This window comes from Lytechinus variegatus, chromosome 1, assembly GCF_018143015.1.
Source record: "Lytechinus variegatus isolate NC3 chromosome 1, Lvar_3.0, whole genome shotgun sequence".
NCBI lineage: Eukaryota > Metazoa > Echinodermata > Echinoidea > Temnopleuroida > Toxopneustidae > Lytechinus > Lytechinus variegatus.
The window spans coordinates 13,969,525-13,992,795 of NC_054740.1; the positions used below are offsets into that span (position 1 = coordinate 13,969,525).

At 38.0% G+C, this 23,271-nt stretch overlaps 1 protein-coding gene across 3 annotated transcripts in view; it reads right to left on the reverse strand.

The window, feature by feature from the left end:
- Nucleotides 1-565: 565 nt before the first annotated feature.
- LOC121406487 (F-box/WD repeat-containing protein 7-like) overlaps nt 566-23,271 on the reverse strand; it is a 28,465-nt gene continuing 5,759 nt past the window's right edge. For all 3 annotated transcript variants that reach the window (XM_041597501.1, XM_041597514.1, XM_041597508.1), the window contains exons 4-12: nt 21,853-21,929; nt 20,456-20,606; nt 15,923-16,057; nt 14,481-14,741; nt 13,937-14,050; nt 12,066-12,247; nt 7,914-8,139; nt 6,307-6,517; nt 566-4,665 (exon numbers count right to left, since the gene is read on the reverse strand). In XM_041597501.1, coding sequence (XP_041453435.1) covers nt 4,394-4,665; nt 6,307-6,517; nt 7,914-8,139; nt 12,066-12,247; nt 13,937-14,050; nt 14,481-14,741; nt 15,923-16,057; nt 20,456-20,606; nt 21,853-21,929 — 1,629 coding nt within the window. In that variant the 3' untranslated portion in view covers nt 566-4,393. The remainder of the gene's footprint in view (nt 4,666-6,306; nt 6,518-7,913; nt 8,140-12,065; nt 12,248-13,936; nt 14,051-14,480; nt 14,742-15,922; nt 16,058-20,455; nt 20,607-21,852; nt 21,930-23,271) is intronic.

Below are 23,271 nucleotides of genomic sequence, written 5' to 3' on the forward strand. Positions count from 1 at the left end.
TACCACCAACGATGTGTATGATAGATTACACTAAAAGCTATACAAGTTGGTATACTCTGCTTCAATAAGAACACTGTTATGGTACGGCAGTTGCTTATTGAGATCTGTCACAAATATAGGTACACAGATACTCTCAATATAAAATAATAAACATCATTACGATTAGCCCTGATCGATGCACTTTCGATCATATCATGCACAAATGGGAATTGTAGTACAATTGCTATATCATAGGCAGTGATTAATAACAATAATAAGATACTGTGAACATAGATTTCCACTACAAGACAATAAAAAATTTAAAAAAATCAAACCTTTGGCAAACCTGAATCTATAGACACAAACCATGTGAAAGAAAAAAATAGAAAACAAACATCTTCTTAATGCCACTTAAAAGTAGTACAGTTAAATGGATTTCAGCAAAATATGTAAATACATTTACGAAGAAGTCATCCAGAAGCTTGCAGGAAAATTCGATTATTTTTTTGCTCCACTATTTCTAGAGCACTTAGAGACTTAGGTGTTAAGTTTCCATTGTCAAAAGTCATTTCATTTTTGCTCAAAGTCTACAGGAAATGAGGGGAGAATATTGCACATTAATTTTCTGCTTCATATGCAAATTTTCTTGTGGAACCAATGAGGAAGGATAATGGTACACATGTCATTTGATGATTGATCTACAAATGTCGACTTTCCATTTGGTCTCACCACACATGGTCTAATCCAACTTGATCTACCAACCAGCCCATCTACTGACCATTTGGTCTAATTGCCATTTAGCCTACTATTATACCACTTTGTCATACAGTCATATTTCCAGTTGGGCTACACCCATTTCGCCTAATATCCACTTGGTCTAACACAATGTAGTATATAGAGTTACATGGACTGTTTACAAATAAAATTCACATTAAATAAAGCGTAAAATTATTAGTAAATAAAGTTGAAATTAAGACTGAGTATCAGACAAAGTGTATTCTAGACCACAAGGCTCTTAGACCAAATGCATTCAGCCCATGTAGTCCTGGACTTGCTATCAAGTAGATCAATTGCTCATAGACCCAAGAGAGTAAAACTCTTGTGGCATGTCATTCATTCAAATTACTACTGGGGGCATTGTGATTTAATGGTCACGACTCGTCTTTCAATATGAGGGATGTGGGTTCGATTACCAGCCATGGCATGTTTTCCTTCAGCAAGAAATTTACCCACATTGTGCTGCACTCAATCCAGGTAGAGTTCCCGGTAGGAAGATATTCCTCAAGTGCTTGAGTGCCTGTGGGCGGTGCAGCTAAAACCAGGGTAATACTAACATCATCGTGTTAAGCAGGGCCCACTGGTAGAACAGTTTTCGAAACTGAAGTGGATATCCCAGATAAAAATGACTTTATTCTTATTATATGTACATGCAAGGAAATAGCTTTCCTATCTTGTATTATATGCAGATATACCGTAGTTCACATGGAAGGCTTAACTATCACTTTATCATGGCTTGAGTAGTTCTCAGAGTAAAGTAAGAATAGAAAATGCAGGGATTGGACATACATGTACATATAGGTTGATATTTTATAGAATCGCCCCCTAGCAAGGAAGCCACCTGGTTTCCCTCTTACAAAGAGTTATGATTGATCTGATCAACCCAACTGTATGGAAATCCCTGAATGTAACTTTTCCTACAGGAAATTTTCACAATGTCCTTTGTAAAAAAAGAAAAAAGAAAGCAAACTGAATTTTTAAGAAGACAGTGAGTAAACATCATATCTAGACTAAAAATACTTTGAGCAAACATGCATTTAAGAAGTTGGCGTTGCCGGCTTTCCATTTTTGTGGTTGATTGGATCAATCAGAGCTCTTTGTTAGAAGGGGCCATGGTCTCTGATGATAATAATGATAATTGTAATGATAATGAACACAATTTACAATGATGGTTAAGATGATTGGATGTGTGATAATGGTGACGACGAGCAGTGACAACCTTATGCAAGCCATGGTCAGTAAACATATCAGCATAAAATGAAATCAATAACAGTAAATACATTCTGAGTGAATGAAACTTGATATGTTTATAATGGCTTTTTTACAAGCTGAAATTAATAAAGAATGTTAAGCTCAATCACATAACTGTATATAGCAGTGAGCATGTCAAACAGAAGAAGATGGACTCCAAGACCTGCATGTACAATAAAATCTAAGAACGCATACATTGAATATAAATGGCAGTGGTGACTAAACAGTACAAAGCAATATTCACAGTATCAAATTTTATAATGTTCATGTATGCTGCAATCCCGCAAAAGGACAAACAAAGCAAAGTACTTGACATGCCACGGTATTCTGACGAGAACGAAAATAAAGAAATATATGGAAGCTGATATATTGCATCCCTTCTGGCATGGTGAGTGCATTCTGACACCATGTGGTGCCTTCACAATGAGTAGAAAAAATATAGCGCAACAGGTTTGAATTGAATATATGACAAAAGCAAACACCAAGGCCCTTCAAAGGGCACATTATCAGAATCATCACTTATCAGGAGTGGTCACTTACATGTAGGGATGAAATTCAAATCGGAAAAGTTTGCTTCGGATGGAATGAGAAGCATACTGCATCTCTTCCTTGTGAATAATCGAAACTCCTGAACTTTGTTGACAGAATGGAAAGTCATTGAACTTTTTAAATGGGTGACAAAGAAATAATGAGGTTCACCATATGCCATGCATGAGAGCACTCGGCAGGTAGACCACGTGGGTGGCTAAGTGCAACAGCATGTGATACAAGAAGATTTTTGTCTCCTGGAAGAAACCTTTTACTATCAACAGGTGTATACTCAGAGAGATAAAGACTTTTGAAGCTATAAAAACACAAAATTACGAAAATCACCATGGCACATAGGCGATCTCATGACCCAAAGATAGATAGATAGATAGATGTACATACACAAGTAATCATGGGGAAATGGGGAAACCAAAATTACAGTAACTCTCTAAAACTGTTTCCTTTCCCCTTTGCAGAGAATACACTTCAAACCTTGCCTTTCAATTGTTTTAAAAATATAGTCCCCAGGCCCACACAATTATATTCTCTCCACCAAGCTACTGGTAACCAACACAATAGAAATACAAGAAGTCATTTTTCAATAACTTTTATCTATTGAGAAACCCTTGGATAATAAAACCTCTTTGCTTGCTTTAAAACCTATATAACCCTCTCCCCTAAACTTGATTAACAAAACTATTAATAGGCAGCAGCACATTACAGAAATTTGATGGCATTTCAGTAATTTTTCCATCAATGCCAATAATAATTGTTCATGATAGTTCAAGATGCCAGGAATTGAACTGGGTCTCATTTCATAAAGACTTTAAAAAACAAATGCACTATTTCTATAACAAGTTTGCTATCATCCAATCAAATTTACTGATTTCAATAGCTTTTAAACTGTTATTGTAAATTTGTTATTAGAAAACCTTTTTATGAAACAGGCTCCAGTTTCTGTCATGTGTGATTGCCCCATAGCAATTCAGCAGTTTTAATGAGTGGATTTATATCATATTAATACATAACTCAGATTTTGAGACTGGCTTTTTCATCTCATTGTCTCCATTGAAATTTGGTGCAGGACGAGGCGCTACGTTATCTCAAAGGGACTTGTGAATTTCCCTTTCTTCATTCTGCTTAGCTGCTCTAAGACAACCCACAGCAACCTTTGGCATTCCATAATCCACTTCACTCTCATACTGCAATTCACAACAAAATGCATTCCAATCTAGTAGCTTTGTCCATCCTTTGAACCTGCAAGACATTGTGAACTTAATACAATTCAAATCAGTCTCACAGAACCAGAAGGATATCTGCAGTCATCAATCTTCAGTCGAAGTTGCAACGTTTCTGATATCTTTGTGGCAGGACATCTCTGATCAACTAAGAGTAGTCACTCTCTCTGCAGGCACTGCAACTACTCTTATTTTGACTGGAAAGACTCGGCAGCTGTGAAGACTCTTGTCTCTTCTGAGCCGTCATCTGCATTTATAGAGGGACGTTCTTACGTCTCCTGCAGTCACAGCAACTTTTCTCTCTTTCGATCCAATCCAATCTCAGCAGGTGCGAAGGTTCCTGTCTCCCCCTAGCCGACCACTGTAAGCGACTACGAGAAGAGGTTGCTAAAGCTCCTACTACTGCAGTCATGACTTCTCCCTTTTCACTATGTAGACTCCAAACCTCTGCAGCTGTGAAGACTCCCGTCTCTTCCTAGCCGTCATCTGTAGTCAACTACGAGGAGATGTTGCAACAGCTCCTGTTGACTTAATCATGATGGCTTCTCTCTCTTTCAATGAAGTAACACAAATCACTGCAGCTGCAACAATTCCTGTCACTTCCTAGCCGTAACCTCTGGTCAGAGCCTTGGATCTGGCTCAAAGTCCAACACCAACAGTTTCGTCTCTTCCGTGCCATTGCGGCTTCCGACCGCGCACACCAGTTTTGTTGGATTGGCGCAGACCCGCCACACCACGCCTCCACTGCCCCCGCTGTCCAAAGTCACCAAGTTTCTAATGAATTCACCAGTGTTCAAGTCCCATAGCTTGACGGTGCCATCGTCAGAACACGTGATCACAAATTTACGATTGAACTGAAGGCATGTAACAGCGCTCTGATGTTTGTTGGCACCTGTCAATGGAAACCAGAACAGGAGATAAAAAATAATTAAATATCACCACCAAGAGATGATGAATTTCCATTATAAACAAATGAATAATTGTCAATGTCATATGATCATTCAACAGTGCTCCCACAGAAACTTGAAAACAGAATTCCATGACTTTTCCATGACTAAATTGCTGCTTTCCATGACTTCCTGTGACATCCCGGGAGTTACGTAGAATTTGGGATGTCACAAAACTGGGTAAAATGGAAATCATGAACACCAATTATAATAGCAGAGTATGAGATTTGTGAGACACGACAAACTGGAAAGCTGCCATAGCCAAGAAGTAAATGCAATTCCATGACTTTAAATTTTTTTTCCAAATTCCCTTACTTTCAATGACCACAAATTTTTCCAGTATTTTCCAGGACAGTGGGAACCATGATAAATGGTTTTTGAATTTTCACAGGGTGGGATATAAACAGTGGGTTTACGGTATGTAGTAGCTATATTGACCCATCCCATCACTACCCTATTAATTTAAACCTACATGTATGAATATCCAGACAGTCTGGTTCAAGCTCTTTCCTGATGAAAGCCAGAGCCAACTGGTCAAAACATGGACAAAAGAGGTCTTTTCAGAGCTAGAACCTAATAGCAACGGGCACCCATGTCGAGGCGAGTCACCACTTTTGCATGTTAAGAACCCAATGCACTATTCACATGAGAGTAAGGGGAAACCCTGGGGCGGTATTCTGAATATTGTGGTAATTTTGGTGTTAAATATCGTGTTATCTCTCTGATTTAACATGCCCCTAACATACCCCTAAATCGGTATTCTGAAAACCGAGTTATCTGCGTGTTATTCTCATTTTGTGTTATCTTCAGCTTCTCCCACTCTGCATCTATCTTATCCAATCAAATGCAAGGTTTAAGAAAAGATTGCGCAAAATTTTCATGGAAAAAAAAAGAAAAAGTTCCAGAGAAACTGTTGTTTAATCATCATAGTAGAGAGGAAGGTAAGATGGAAAATAAAGCTGGAAAATTAAAGAATCTTCAAGGAACTTCTACCAGATGATTAGTATATGCCCGTATATGTTCTTATTGATGTTTGTGTCTGCTATAAAAAGTGCAGCCATCATCATTCCCAAATTAACCTCTCCTTAACACAGTGTTAAATGTTTTTGTTATCTTAGAACCAAATTTTAGCTAACACCATTTTCAGAATACCAAATTTCGTGTTATCTTCTTCCCTAACACCGCGTATGGGGGTTGCGCGTTGTGCACTGAGTATTTCATGACCATGCGTGGTGTAACAACTTGGGCCACGTGTTTTTTATGCTAACACGATTTTCAGAATACCAATCGTGTTAGCTAACACCGTTTTTTGTGCTAACACGGTTTTCAGAATTCCGCTCCTGGTGTAATGGTCCACCTGCACTCCCCCAATCGGTTATATCGCAAGGATAGACCTGAAGGAGTGCTGGTCATGTCGATTCAGTCCCCTTTTCGCCTCCCAAGTACAGGTGATGCCAAACAAATAATAATCATGATAATAATAAACATAATGGCCTAACCTTGCAATTTTTGTAAGCACTAGCCCGACTTCCCCTTTAAATTCAATATGAGAATGACACATTCTAGAAAGAACAAAGTGAACTGACCTTGCAACGTCTGTAAGCACTGGCCCGACGTGATGTCCCAGATCTTGACCGTGGAGTCGGCATTCCCGGACACCAGGATATTGTCTTTCAGCTCCATGCCGCTGGTCAGAGACTGGTGACCAGTTAATGTGTGCTTGCATTCACCAGTGTCTGCATCCCACACCCGTATAGACGTGTCCAAGGAGCCACTCACTATGTGGGTACCATCAAACTGGACATGGGAGATATACATTGGTTGATTTTATGTTCAGTGTTGACCTTTTGGTGTTAGGTCAATTTTTCATACAGTTATAACACCAAACATAAAATGGAGATGGTCCCGAAAGGTCACTCACTAGTTTTTGAGATGTCAATAATGTGATCTGGATCAGATTTACAACTCTGAATAAGTTTTGGAGCTAGGAGAAGCAATCCAAATTCAAACACCAATACCAAGGCCAACACCGGGCTTGAAATCACCCATTATAAAAGATAGATAAACCTTGATTCCAAGAGATTGGAAGCATTTTATTTGAATCCATTATTATAATTGAGCTGAATACTGTAAGTTTAGAGCTTTCCTTATATACACTGCATTTTTATCCAGTGGATATGTTACATGTAGTTCCCTCTTACAATGGAAAATTTCTGTCCAAGTTCATTGCAATCTTCTCAGATGTGCAAGAATGGTAATCAAAGCAAGTAGTCGAATGTCGGGTACTCACAATGCTTTCTGTCAAGTCAAGCTTGTTTAGGATCGATTTCATTCGAATTTCAGAGAACATTTCCACATAACAGCATTTTCATTTTTGCTGTATAATAATAAAATTGACCGCTTTTTTGTGATATATTTGATTTATTGCATTCAAATATTATATACGGTAATTAATAATAATAATAATGGTGGCTACTTATATAGCGCACAGGTCCACCTTCCAGTGCTCATGGTGCTTCAAGAAAAATAAACACACACACAAACAAGAGAAAACACAAAAGAATAGAATTTTAATTCTCCAGAATAAACACACTATAAAACTGTTAATCGGAGATCAAATAAGTTTTCAGTTGGGACTTGAATGTTTCTGTTGATGAAATTTGGCGTAATTGGATAGGCAATTGATTCCATAGCTTCAGTCCTATAACAAAGAATTGAATAGTTTGGGTATGACATCAGGCAAAATCCTGAAGACTGATATACAATGAATCTGCCTTTATATTAAGGTTGTAACAGCCTGTTTGTATATGTGTGTTGTTGTCTTGATATGCTCGTGACTGTAAGAATGATGGAGAAACGATTTACACCCTTATTGTGATGTCCCTCTCCCTTGTGTGAATCAGGGGAGCATTTCATCAATATTTTCATCCGACAAGTTGTCAGATCTGACATCTTTTCATAATTTTGATTGGCTGAAAGTCACTGTTCCTATGGTAACTGTCGGATAAAATGGGACTTGTTGAACGTTTTCATGAAACACCCACCTGGTATGCCGCTTCGCCACTTTTTTAAATTCTTGCTCGCATGAAAGAATAAGCGGTCGATATTGTAAAGAAAATTGACTGTCAATGCACTATCAAAGGCACAAATAGTGACATATCAGTAAGAAAGAGCAGCACCTCAGAGACCTCACCTGTAATGAATAGACTCTGTTTGTATGACCTTGCAGCGTGTGTAGACATTCCTCCGTCTCTGGGTTCCAGACCTTGACCGTGTAGTCATAGGCCCCACTGACCACCCGTCGGCCATCGTACTGGACACATCTGACCGCTGCTACGTGACCCATCAGGACATGGAGGCACTGGCCGGTCTCGATGTCCCATAGCCTTAGAGTAGCATCTCTTGACCCACTGACCACTCTGAATGGGAGAGCAAAGGTAGAGAAAAATATTGAACATGGAAATCAACAATACTCTCACATTTAAGTGACACAAGGAGAGAACCATGTTATTTGAAAGAGTAAAATGGGAGGGTAACTCAAAATAAGTTTCATCCAAATCAGTTATAAAAATAAGAGTTATGGAAGTTTAAGTCTTGATGTAGTTCTATGGGGATCCTCGAATTGGCAAACATATTCAAATTAGCTAATTTTGTGGACATTTGTTTTGTATACAACTTTTCATGCTTCCCCAATATCTTCCGATCGCATCTTGTCTCCTCCTGACTGAGCATATGTGATGGGAAAATGTAATTCAAACTACCTGGTCCAGGTCAGTAGAGTTTGATAATCAGAAATAAAAGGGGAAATCTGAAGAAAGTGAAAATCCTGAAAACCAAAGCAAATTACCGCTACAAGTATACAATAGATAACTTTGAATGGGAGTGTCCAGAGTGTGAAGTTTTCAACTTCACAGACTCTTTTTTTGACAATAGCTCAAATTCAACAGCAACATTTGATGATAGTGATGATAGTTCAAAAAATAGTATGGATGAATCAAAGTCTTATTCTAAAAAGAAGTCATCAACTAATAAACTACATTGCCTCTGTATAAATTTTCAAAGTATCAAGAATAAAAAAGCAGAATGGGAAACACTAATACATATGTACCAGCCAGATGTTGTGTTTGGTACTGAAACATGGCTGAGTCCTTCAGTGTTAGATGCTGAATTCTTGCCTAGTGGTTATACAGTGCATAGAAAGGACAGAGAAAGCGATGCCCATGGTGGCGTTTTCCTCATGCATAAAACTAATTTGCCAATTGTGAGAAGATTTGACTTGGAGAAAGGATCAGAAATTATATGGTGCCAACTTAACCTAATACATAGAAGACCAATTTTATTGGCTACGGTCTATAAACCTAAACATAATGATATGACTACTGTGTACTCTCTTAAAGAATCACTTGACTTGATAAATGCTCATGTTAAGCCTTATGATGTCATTATCCAAGGAGATTTTAACCAAAGTAACATTGACTGGAAAGAGGCAATTGTATTGCAAACAAGTTCAGCCTCAAAAGAAACTGCTGAAGCATTATTAGACGTCACAATTAGTAACGGCTTAGAACAGTTAGTAAATATCCCAACAAGGGAAAACAATATATTAGATCTCTTCTTTTCAAATAACATTGCTGTCGTCCAAGACGTAAATGTCATTGCAGGGCTTAGTGATCATGATATAGTAGAATCAAGTATCAATGTTAAACTAAGAAGGAATTGTAAACCTAAAAGAGAAATTTTCCAAAGGCAGAAAGCTGATGAGGAAAGAATTAAAGAAAGAATAAACAAGTTTTGTAAGAGGTACAAGGAAAGTTTTATGAACTGCTCAACGCAGGATAAATGGGATAAGTTAGAAAAAGAACTGAAATCCATAATGAAGGACCATGTACCAGTAAAGTTGGCTTCAAATAGACGAAATTTACCATGGTTCACAAGAACACACAGGAGAATGTGTAGAAAAAAACAAAGGTTGTATAATAAAGCAAAGAGATCTGGTCTACCCAAAGATTGGGATATTTTCAAAAGGTTTTGCAATGTAATTAGAAAAGAATTAAATAAATCTAAATCAGAGTATATAACAGACAATTTACTAATGTCATTAAAAGAAAATCCAAAGGTTTTTTGGTCTATATTTGCAAAATTAAAGAAAGAAAGTACTGGTATTGATGACTTCCTAGTCAATAATAAGATAATTAGTGCTGATAAAGAGAAAGCTGTGCTTCTTAGCAAGGTATTTGTAAACAACTTCACAAAAGAAGATGTAAAAAATGTACCACTAATCTCTACTCAAATACCGGAAATACAAAAACTTGTTATTAGTGAATCTGGCGTACTTAAACAACTACAGAACATTAATCCTAACAAGGCATCTGGACCAGATGACCTTCCTCCGTGGCTATTTAAAATGGTAGCAAATGAAATAACCCCAATTTTAACTGATATATATCAGACCTCAATAAATGAGGGTTATGTACCTTTACAGTGGAAAAGGGCCAATATTTGTCCTATCTTTAAAAAGGGGGATAAGTCAGATCCAAATAATTATAGAGGAGTATCATTGACTTGTATTGCTTGTAAGATCCTCGAACAAATTGTACACTCTCATATTATGAAGCATTTGGAAATGCATGAAATCTTGGTTGACAACCAACATGGTTTTAGAGCAAAACGTTCTACTACCACCCAGTTAGTACTTACTATCCATGACATAACAAATGCTCTCGAGAAAGGAAAGTCTGTACATGTAGCTTTCCTAGATTTTGCCAAAGCGTTCGATAAGGTACCACACGAACGACTACTGAGAAAACTACAATCATATGGCATTACTGGATCGCTCCTAAAGTGGGAAAGACAATTCCTCACAGGACGCTCCCAAACAGTCTTGGTCAATGGATCTCCCTCCGAGGAGTTGCCAGTGCTCTCAGGAGTGCCCCAGGGCACAGTAACTGGCCCACTAGATTTTCTTATGTACATCAATGATCTACCTGATGGCCTCCTGTCAACGACAAGGCTGTTCGCCGATGATTGTGTCATTTACACTTCTGGCACAAATTCTAATGACTTTCAAATCCTCCAAGACGATCTGTCAAAACTAGAGGAGTGGCAGAATAAATGGGCCATGTCCTTCAATCCAGCCAAATGTGTCATCATGAAAATACCATCCAAGGCAGTACAGACTCCTACAGAAAGAGATTACACCTTCTGTGGCCAAAAACTACAAGAAGTGTCTACATGCTCTTACCTTGGTGTTGAAGTGGATAACAGGATGCGCTGGGACGCCCAGATCAACAAAGTCTGCTCCAAAGCTTCCAGAGTACTCGGTTTCCTGAGAAGGAACTTTTGGTCTGCTCCCAAGGAAATAAAACAACTTTCCTACCAAACGTTGGTGAGACCAATCCTGGAATACGCCTCCCCTGCATGGGATCCCCATTACAAGAAGGATACCCAGAAGATAGAAGCCATCCAGAGAAAGGCAGCTCGTTTCTGCACGGGGAACTACAGACGAACCAGTAGTGTCACTACCATGTTACGGGCCTTAGAATGGGACTCATTGGAAGACAGACGGAAATACAGTAGACTGAGCCTAATGTTCCAAATAATCAAAGGTCTTGTTGCCATCAACCCCAAAAACTTCATCCAGCAAACCACCCGGCAGACCAGAGGAAATAGTATCAAGTTCCAGCGTCTGCTAATCAAAAGGGATGCTCATAAATACAGCTTCTTTCCTCGAACTACGAAGGATTGGAATGAGTTAAATATCGACACAACATTGATAACCTCATTGGACTCTTTTAAATCCAAACTCTCTCAAAAACCCAGCAAGTGACCTGCTTACTTGGTGGTCTCACACATCAATAAAGTTGGCGGAGTACAGCAAGTCTGCATATGCCGACTTAACCCAAGACAAGACAAGACAAGACAGTAAACTAATCCATTCATAGGTGTCTAAAGGACAAGTTCACCCTAACAAAAAGTTAATTTGAATAAGAAGAGAAAAATCCAACAAGCATAACACTGAAAATTTCATCAAAATCGGATGTGAAATAAGAAAGTTAAGACAATTTTAAATTTCGCTTAATTTCACAAAACAGTTATATGCACATCCCGGTTGGTATGCAAATGAGGGGACTGATGACATCACTCACTCACTATTGATTAAAATCACCATTTTTCTGGGGTGGACTTGACCTTTAATATGTGTTTGCCCAGCTCTACCCGCATGGAAACTTAGGTTTCCTCAATTCCAAATATCTACAACAAACGTGTTACCAAATAACATGGTATTGACACCTAAGATAACGAACTTAAGTTCAGATAAGAGGCCAATAGGTGAATAGATATTTACTTGTTGCCATGCAGGTGCATACACCTGACCGTTGACGTGTGACCGTATAGGGTGTGTATACAGTGTCCAGTGTCCGCATTCCAGACCTTCAGCGTCCGATCCGTTGACCCGCTGATGACAATGTTGTTATTCATCTGAGATGACCAGACGCCGCCGGTGTGTCCAACCAATGTCCGCAAACACTGAAGGGGGAAGACATTAAAGTATATGATAATAATTTTATAGAAAATGTTTACAAAGACTATATGCATAGTTAGTTCTATAAAAAATACCAATATGCATGCACCCTTTTTTCTACATCTCAGGTGAATAAAGTCTGGACATGTTGGGACCAGCACCAATCTGGATCTGGGAGACCCCATATTGAATACACGCAGCTGCCTACCCAATGGTAGCTACACATGATCTAGTGTAGTGGGTGCACACAGACAGTATTTCACTGCTGTCAGTGCAAATCATAGGAGGGTTTTTTTTTTTAATGAAATTGATTGGTTGCCAAAATTCTTGCATAATTTACCTGCTGAAATGATTGAGGAATACATCGAGCATACCTCGAAAGAACGAGAATTACTCGATGAAACTTACAAAAAAAAAGGAGAAAAAATTGTTGTGCTGTGACCTGATTTACTGGAAAATTAACCTTTCTAAGTTCTTTTGGTGGTTTGGGAAAGATATTTTCATTAAAAATAATGTGGTTGTAGGGTAAACTGTATTGAAAAATGTATGTAATCAAGGTGAGTTTGAGTAGGAATTTTAGATGCTAGATTGAAAATACAAATCTCAGCAAATGTGCGTCCAGATAATAGAGAGATCCAGATAAGGGGAGGCCGGATAAGAGAGGTAAGATTGCAGTTGAAATGTTACATGCTTTGAAATGAAGCAACATTTCTGGGCCCGACATGAAGAGTTCAAATACAAACATATTTTGGAAAGAATGGTACTGATATTTCTGACCTCAACTAGAAAATTCCCCAGAACAATACATTTTAAAAAATGAAGTACCAGGGTACATACATGATATTTAAAAGAAACATTATCTCTGGTTCTTTACCAAACAGTTGACCCAAGTTAATTATGTTCAGGAATGGAGTCGAGGCAGGTACTTCGGAGTCCAAGGCCGCTGGGAAAATTTACCCCATATACTTTGCACACATGACTCGGCCTGAGGCCGGCAAAATGCACTCTCAAGGTCAGCCTCGATGATATTCAAGTGTACAGTCAAACCTGTCTCAGCAACCACTTGTCTATAATGAAAACCTATCTTCAGTGGACACCTCAATTGTCTCCCCACTGGAAGGAATATGTGTTAAAGAACCTGTCTATAAAAGCAACCTGTCTACAGTGGCCACTTTTTTCTATTTTAGGTGATAAATAAGCTATATTCACAACATTTTTCAACCTGCTGTCCAAACAAACAAGGAACTTCAATTTGTTTGGTGGTAGTAAGTAATTACTTCTTGGTAGTCATGTAAAAAAAATGACAACCAACAAAAATTTGCTGTCCATGTGTAAATTAGGGGTGAAAATGTTGCGTGTCATACTGGACATTTCCGAGTCCCGTATGACAAGCAACATTTCCATCTTTAATTCCCCCATTAAAAAACATTTTTTTTTATTGGATATCAGCTTTTCACATGACTACCCACTATAGTTTATCATTGACAAAAAAGATAATTCTATTGCTCAAGCATTTAGCCAAGAGACTAGGAATTGTTATCGAAATATCCCATACGACACATGGAATCGCCCTTTTTCTTAGATGGCACTTATAGACAGGTCTGACTGTATGTTCAAAAGATTCAATGTTCATATTTCTGGATCCAGAGTAAGTTTGTAAAAACATTTCATGTTTTGAAAAGAAATCCTGTTACCTTGCCAGTAAGAGCTGACCACACTTTGAGTGTATTATCATCAGAACCACTAACAATACGCTGACCGTTGAACTGCAAGCATGTTATCACATGATCATCATGACCTTTCAATGCCTGGGAAGAGGGCAAGAAGACAGAGAAAAGAGAGATCAGAAATTATTGATGGAATACCTAATAGGCATTTAAACAGTCACACAACTAACACTCACTTGGTACCAGGCTTGCTTGGTACATTTATATCTATATCTATATCTATGGAATTCAATGACTGATTTGCTGTCACTTGCAAAGGCATTACCATTATGGCAACTGCAGCTTGACTTTCCACAGCAATTGGCAATCTGGAACAGCAATTTTTTAATAGCAATGTGCACAAAACTTCTTCATCAATTCTAACAATATCATGAAGTCAGGAGTACTGAAAAGATTTTTTTTTCAAATTCCCCTTATTCTCACATCATACTGAAAAAAAAAACGCAACCATAATCAAAACCCTGACTAATGCAGGCAATTGCTGCACGAGAATGTTGGGTCATCAACTAACCTTCCCAGTCTTGATCTCGCCAAACCTCCAGTTGTACTGTATCTGATGCTGCCTCAGGTACATGCTCTTCCAGGGACTCCGGGGGACACCAGAGTTGGACCTCCTCTTGGTCTGTTTGCCGTTGAGCTCCTCGATGCCCGTCTCCCTGCACTTTTCCTTCCACAGGAGGTTGTCCTCGCAGAGGATCCGCCAGTAGTGGCAGGTTTGGGCAGCGCGCAGGAGGTCCCTCGGCTCCAGGAAAGACAGGACGTAGAGAGCCAACTGGAGGAGGATGATGATCAAGAGGCAAATTAAGAAGCATTCGTTGAAATTGTAGTGACTGGTTAAAAAGGACTGTATGGACGCTTTGATTTAATAGTTTTTTACATGCTTGTTTCTTGGCATATGATTATGTACAGGGGAGGATTTCATAAAACAAATAATCAGTGATTGAGTTCCTTGAAATGGATTGGCTTGCAGTAAAATTGTTTCATGAAATGTGCTTCAGATAGTTTAGAGGGGTACTCCATTCTGAAAATGATGTGCTTTGAACATATAAAGAAAATACAGACAACCTAAACCTTGAAAATTTAATCAAAATCAGAAAAGGATTAATTAATCAATTAAGATTTGCATAATTCAGTGAACCAGTCCTATGCATGTCTTCATGAATATCCAATGAGCAAGCTGATGATGTTATATAGCCACTCGTTCTTTTGCATTTTATTATATGAAATTACGCAGGGTGCTACATAAGCACTTGCCCGATTGCCTGGGGCAGGTAAAAGTTAAGAGTCCGGCAAGTGCTTTGAAGTAAAGACCAAAACTACTTGCCCAAATTGGGCAAGCAAAATTCACACAGTAGAAAGCAGAATTCTCACAGAATGACCAAAATTAGGGTTGATATGATATTCACCCTAATTTTGGTCATGGCAGGGAAAATAAAATCACTTTGGAAAAAGAAATGCAATAACAAGGTGCATGTAGATCAGTTCACGTCAAAGACAAAAGAGAGAAAAAAGTCAATGGTTTATAAAACCGCAAAACTTACTTTTGAAGAGGTAAAACTTTTTTGCAAGGATTTTTTCGGGCAAGTGAAATAGATTTATGGGCAAGTATATTCCAACTATTTAAAAATTTACTTGCCCGACCAGGCAAGCGCTTCTAGAAAGTTATGTAGCACCCTGAATTACGTCTATTCATATTTTGCCATCCAAGAATTAAATAAAAATTGATTATCAACTGGTTCATTAGATATTTATTTTTGTAACTTAATTTATTACAAGGGAGAAATATTATAAACATTCATGACAATGTGCATATAATTATAATATTTTTACAAAATATTGCTTTTGAATGCAAATAAAAGTGAGTGAGCTTTTTCTAACTGGGTGCAATTAATTATCCTTTGGTGAAAAACTTCTGTGAATATGTGAAAACTTCACGAAAAAAATATGTCTCACCTCTCTGGGTAATAATGAGATGAAGTCCCTCTGAAATTGAGGTTCGATGATGGACATGATATGCCTTACTTGGGAGGGTTCACATCTCTCTATGAGGTCATCCAGGGCTCGCTTCTTTTCTGACTGGTTCCAGCCCTGGGAAGAATAAGAGAGAAACACCACATACTTTGTAAATGTTTGAAACTAAGTTGGAGTTCTGGTATAGAAATATAATTTTGAAAGGAAATGGTTGAATGATAATGGTATATTTATCCAGGGTAGCCACTTCAGTTCCGATAACTGAAAGCAGTCCTTAAAGCCCCTTTTACACCTTCACGGATGCAACACGGATCATCACGGATCTCAGTCCGTGATGATCCGGGGTGCCAAATTTGTATTTTCCTAGCATTCCCGGAGTGAGTACGGAGTTAACTGGTTATTAACACGGATATGTACGGAAAAGTACGGAGTCTACAAGGATAGGCAAGGTAGCAATAGGGATCCTGTTTGATATGCTCCCGGAGCCAACACGGAATACCCGGATGATTACGGATGTTACTGGTTCTTTACACGGACCTTCACGGTTGCTCACATTCTGTACTGGCTAGAATGAAGTTTCGTCCCTTTTTGCAGCATCTGGAGCATGCTCGTGCTTGGTTATGAATACAGACTATTGTTAATGTACGCAAACAATACAAACATTTGGCCCCGGATAAAGCCGGTATCAACAAGGATCACCCGGTTCTTACAAGGAGCCTCCCGGATGCATTCGGTAACTACACGGATGTACAAGGAGGTTACAAGGATGAACACGGATGATTATCAGTCCGTGTACTCCGGGATGAAAAATTGAACATGTTCAATTTTTCTCCCGGACATGCCGGTACATCAAGGATGGCGCCGGATGAGTAGCCGGAGTGTACACGGTAGTCCCGGACTGTACACGGATGACCCCGGATTGACAATCCGGGATGATCCGTGTTGCTTCCGTGAAGGTGTAAAAGGGGCTTAAGTGGTTTATCATACACCAGAATGCTTATTTTGAACAAATATATTACAATTAGTCAAGGCTTGCTTGAAATGTATATGTATTCATTTCATTACCTCATGCTGTTCCAGGTGCAAATAACACAGAAAACCACATGTGGGACCACACTAAAAAAGGACAAGCATTTTTCATTTAATGATCTGGGGGCCCGTTTTACAAAGACTTGCGATTGATCTGATCAATCGCAACTACGATGGAAAGCCAGCAAAGTCAACATATGAAATGCATGTTTGCTCAAATTTTTTTTCTAGATATGAATGTATATCCATAAATTCATTGAATTCTTGACAGTTCGGTGTGTTCTCCTTTGTTTACAAAGGACATTTCGCACATTTCCTGTAGAAAAAAATTATGACACTGATGGATTTTCATAGAGTTACGATTGATTGGATCAATCGTTACTCTTTGTCCAGGGCCCAGATCTTCATTTGCTCATTACACTGTAATTGTCTGATATCATCTAGTGTTTATTATTCTGAGTAAAATTTTGTTAAATTCTGTGATATTTTTTGTTTTCTGATGTTAACAGTTCAAGCATTTATCTGTAAAATCCTGTACATGTACACATATTCATAAAAAAGGCAATAAGGTGCAGTAAGTTATTTTTTTTAAACCACCCTCCATGGATAACAACAAGGGGTAGAGGACACAGGGAAAGAGAGGAGGCATGTACATGTATAAAGAGAGAGGAGTACAGAGAGAAAGATAGAGTGTGGATGATAGTACATGTACAGGTAAAGGAAAAAAAAAACAAGTGAGTGCAAAAGCGCACAAATGCTAGGAGGAAACAATCAGCAACTAGTTTGCATTTCATGTAGCCCTACATGTACATATGCATGCAAAACACATGCAATCTTGTGCAATACACAATATCTGAACTACATGTAAAAAATGATTCTCCCAACAAAATGTCTATGACATTCATTAATCCCTTTTTTCATACTAGCAGAGAGCTTTTACACTCACTGAATTCCCTACAGTACATGTACCTACAGCAGTAATTTCTAGTAGGGAATTTTTCACAGATGAGGAAATACCAGTATATTTTGCCAGTGTGAAACAAACTACTCATGATATCATCACTTTTAATAAGAAAATGCTCAAAATTTTAGTAATTTATAGTTTCTATAACTTTACACATCGTGAGAACTTCCACTTGTAAGGACTTTTCCAAGGGGCAGGTACATATACTTTCTCAGTGTGATCAGAAAAGTTTGGAAGAAATGTACATGTATGTGGCAACAAAAAAACGTACACATATCCGTTACATGATCACAGAAATGCATGACTCTTGTTGCTGCCTCATAACTTTTATAGAAACCTGGGGGGGGGGGGTGGTGATTCACAAAGATTTAATTTTCCCAAGTTTTACCCAATTAAACATCATATATGTTAATTATTATGAACATTACCAATTCATACATCACTTCAAAGCATTAGAACTATCGGTAATAACGTACAACGCAGAAAAGTATCACACTTACTTGTATGAATGGGACTACTATTAATAAATACAGTATCTCTAAAGCTCCTTGATTATGTAACAAGTCCTTCAATTGTACTCCACATATCAATGGACTTGGTAATAAACAATCATGGAAATGCTTATTAACATTTCCTTTCCAAGTCTGCACCCTTGCAACATGTACATGTACAATGTTCCAATTGATGCCAATTCAATGATCATCAATAGAAATTGATTTCACTTCCAAACAGGGAAATAATTACACGGGGGCTGGGGGCGATTTAGCCCCTGAAATGCCCAAAAGAGTCCTGGAAACAATTTATTTAAGGGCCTTGGAAATTCCAATTCATCTTTAAAACAGACGGTTAGTTGTGGAAAGTAGCCCCAGAAATTAAAAAGAAATATTTTTTGCCTGCTTCCAGAGCAGTCGAGACTGCCCGCTGGGACCAAAACAAATCTGATATTATGTTTCGCAAGTTCTACATAAAAGTGCACATGCACTTCCATTTTTCTTCAAAATAATGACTTCTTTTTTACTTAGACACAAAAATTTCCACTTCTGAACAATATGCCATTGGCAGACTATGGGAAAGGGGGCGGGGCAAGGGAGGCACCAGCATTCTTTCTGACTCTCCTTTTACTATATTTTATCATCGGTGCCCTTGATGAATGAATGTTTTATTTCCTCATTTTGTAAATTTTATTCATCATCTTTATTATCATTATTTCATTTTTATCTATTTATTCATTATTTATTATTATGATTATTATTATTATTATTATTATTATCATCATTATTATTATTTTTTTTTTTTTTGGGGGGGGAGTTCAAAGCATTTAGATTCTGAATGGTATAGAACTGACAATACCCCCCCCCCTCTCTCTCCCACCCAATTTTCTGTTGGGACTTGGGACAGTGATTTTGACACATTCATCCTAACAGCAATGACTGGACAACAACCCAAGAAATCCTAGATATGCCATTGCTTGTACATTTACATGGGAGGGGCTTGCCTGAGACCTGAAATAGGTGTGTGAAACATTTGACACGCTGGGTACAATGTACACAAATGTGTTAGAGTATTTCCTGTTTCCTTATCAATAGATCACCAATGCAGTGTACATATTGTTTGGTATACAGGTGTATAAATAGAATTAAAAAAAAGAGAAATATACTAGTGTAGACTGCATGTACTGTTTATCAGGGTATCATGGGCTTACATGTATATAGGAGAGGACTATTTCAAAATGTTTCCAAGAACAATTCAAGATCAATCAATTATCAATGGCTGTACATGTAGTTGAATAGTAGGGATACACATATAACAAAAGATATTTTCTTTTGATTGTCTTAAATTCAGGAACTGCAGCTTCCAAGGTCTATTTACAAAAACACAAACCATACATGTACACACAAAATACTTTGTTTGGAGAAAATACATTCGAGTAGGCTTATTCTGAATTTCTGACCACAAAAATGTGAAAGGGATTCAGGGTGATCTAAAAATACTTTCTCTTGCAGCGAATGCTATAATCCTAATTGAAAACCTTTAGGTCAGACAGCAATCACCTGAGATTTTTAAGCTAATTGGTCGCTTGCTGCAATTAACACTGTGGGCTATTTATAAATAATTTTAAAATAATCCCTCAGTTGTTTGTGAAGCATGTAATGATGCTTATGACATAACTTTTAGGGTTTCCTCTTGAAACATTAGGGAGTTTTCACTCTGCGATGTTCGGGGATTTAAGAACACAGCAAAGGCATTGAAAATGCTGGTCAAATGACAAAGAACAGCTGGGAGGTCTTTGTTGAAAATTGGTGAACTGGAACAGCGGTTTCCTCCTAAGTTTAAGGGCGGACAAAGAGTTGCAAATATGCAATAAATTTTGTCTGTTCTTGCATCATTCATACATTCCTGAGCAGTTTTCTGTTATTGCATGCACTGAAGACGTGCAGGCTATGGCCCCACATCTAAAGATCTTTTTTTCTGCAAACCACTACAAAGTTGCTCAATCCATTTAAAGAAACATGGGGACTTACCTGGAACATTTTAAGCCAGGTGGCAAGGTTGGACGGAGGAGTTGATTGTTGGAGAAAAGACGTCAATCGTTTACGCTGCGGTGACCCCGACGACGAAGAACCATGTGACCTCAATGCCGTTGACATTGGATAGGGAACTATGCTGCCTCCCCTTGAAAAAAAAAGTTTGTATCATTATTATTTGGTTGGTATTCTGTAAAATAAATATAATTCATTGACTTGAGAATAGGAGCACACTTGTTGGGGTCATTCCAAGGTGACAAGAAAGATGGTATTAAAATCTGGAAGTGGCTATTCAAGTTCATTTTATGTCCTAAAACTGTAATACTTTGGCTGATATGAAATAAAAATTGTATTCGATGCATTTTGCGATTTAAACAATTTTTAAAAGAAATGATCAAAGATAATATTTGAACAATGCGAAACATTTCAATGTAAATTTCAAATTAACTGGTCACTACACTTCTGAAAAATAGATTGTTGGATAATCATAATCATCATTATTGAACTTTCACCAAAGCTTTTATATACAGGATTTAATGTCAGACATTACATGTACATCATTTCCTTGTACCTGTACACACATGTACATGTATAAAAAAAAATACTCCATACGGGGATAACTGTCCAAATAAGATTTAATCATTTACATGTAATTTATGAATAATTTTATCTCAACATCAATGAGAGAAAAAGGGAGAATGCAAAGGGAGAAAATACTGCTGCAACTCCATCTACATCATATCTGTATGAATGTACATTATTACACTGGGTGATCAACTTTATGATTGCTTGCATCTTTATGAAATGCACTTCATGTATGTTGTAAATTTCTTCCTGGTGTTACATAAGAATTCATCAGGACCCTTTTAACATACATTTCAGCCCATTTACAGATGTCTGAGGATGACATAAATATTTGCAACCATAGATAACCCTCACAATATCTTCTTGTGATATCTAGATCCCTTTCAATATCTGCCCCTGTACTCTGGAATTCTCTACCATTCAATATTACAACTATCATTGTTTTCCACAGTTATTTTTTTTCCTAAAGACCATGCTATTTTCAAATTAAGGTTCATGTTGTAGTCAGTCAGTCATCCAGGTTTAAATCTGGTTCGGTCTCAGACTAAAGGGGTGACTGATCAGCTTGCACTCACAGAGATCACTCTCATCAATCATCATCATCATCATCATCACCACCACCACCACCACCACCACCACCATCTTCGTCGTCATCATCATCATCATCATCACCATCATCATCATCGTCATCATCATCATCACCACCACCACCAACATCATCAATATCAGCATCAATTGAGGGTGCCCGGTGCAGAAATACCAGACAGCTCTTGGGAGGAGTCGCCCTTTAATCACAGGTATGTGCTTACTTGAATTTGGGTGGTTTACATGTCTTCTTACTGGTCGATGCTTCCTCATTCAATGGCGGCTCCGATTTCCGCTTGGCCTGTTTATATCAAAGATTAAACAATAACTACATGGTGAGGAAGAGCAACTCCGGAACTCGTACAATAAAACAGAATACAATGGATGGTATTTTGATAGCTATGGGGTAAACCTGGGTTAACTTTAATAGACGACACCATAATGGAGTGCCAGTTGTCAACTAAATCACTAATTAAAAATTACTCTTATCGTCTTGCACAAAGTATTCAAGAAATTAATTGAGCCATTACATGGGAAGAATAGGAAGATATAAAAAAAATAATTTCAATTCAATGGAGTAATCTACATGTATGTGTAATATTTGCTACAGATATGGAAGAAATATTATGAAGCCCAGCATTCCATAAAAGTGTGGTTTGAATTTCTAGTTTAGACTAGGGATAAAAAATAGGTTTAATGTATGTGTATTGTGAAAAATTAGAGCTGGGTCTTTCATGCAAGCTGCTATTTTATACTAATTCTCTAATTTCATCAAAGACATAATTTAAAGTGACCTTTCATTGACAAATCATGGGGAAATCAAGACTTATCTCAGAACAGAGTTTTAGGGATTTCACTCGGCTGCATGCCCGGGGGTGTTATGTAATAGACGCCGGCATGTCTGGGAGGTCTATAGGAGAGCAAAAGTAGACTAACCAACCAGAAGTAAACTGTGTGTTTTCACTTTGAAACATGTAACTTCACAGAGGTTATTTATTTTGGTTTACCAATCAAGAGACCTGCTATGAGTCTAGAAATTGGGATTGTTGGAAACTCGAACTGCGAAGATCCGAAATACCCATCACGAGTTCGGTCAAATTCATGCTGTTCGAACTTTTATCGTATTAGTCCGACGGCGCTCATGACAGACGGATTATAAAATGCAAGTCAATTGGCCTTTCGCAAATTTTGTATTGATTCAGTTTCCCCATGATTTGTCAGTGGCTGGGCTCTTTAATGGACAACGCAGGAAAGTTGCACTGAAAAGATGCATCTTTTGTATCCTCATAGAGGATAATCAGGGATTCCTGCCAGAAGACATGACACAGTCTTTTGACAAGTTACTTTGTACATATTACTAGGCCTACTTATTACTACAACTTCTACTGCCCCTCCTACTTCTACATTAAAAACACATAATGAATCACAATGCCACCTTTTCTAGCAAATGGCATAATTAACATGTATATTACAGGGCTTAAATTGATCTAGGCCATAAAAGGCCATGGCCGTACATGTAGATGTCCTGTTGATCATCCTAGATATCGGTCTGGCACAAGTTGACCTATTAGATCAACTCTAGCAGGTTAATTGAGGGTACTGTGTCTTGATAGGTTGGTAAATTGACCTGAGCAGTCTTGCAC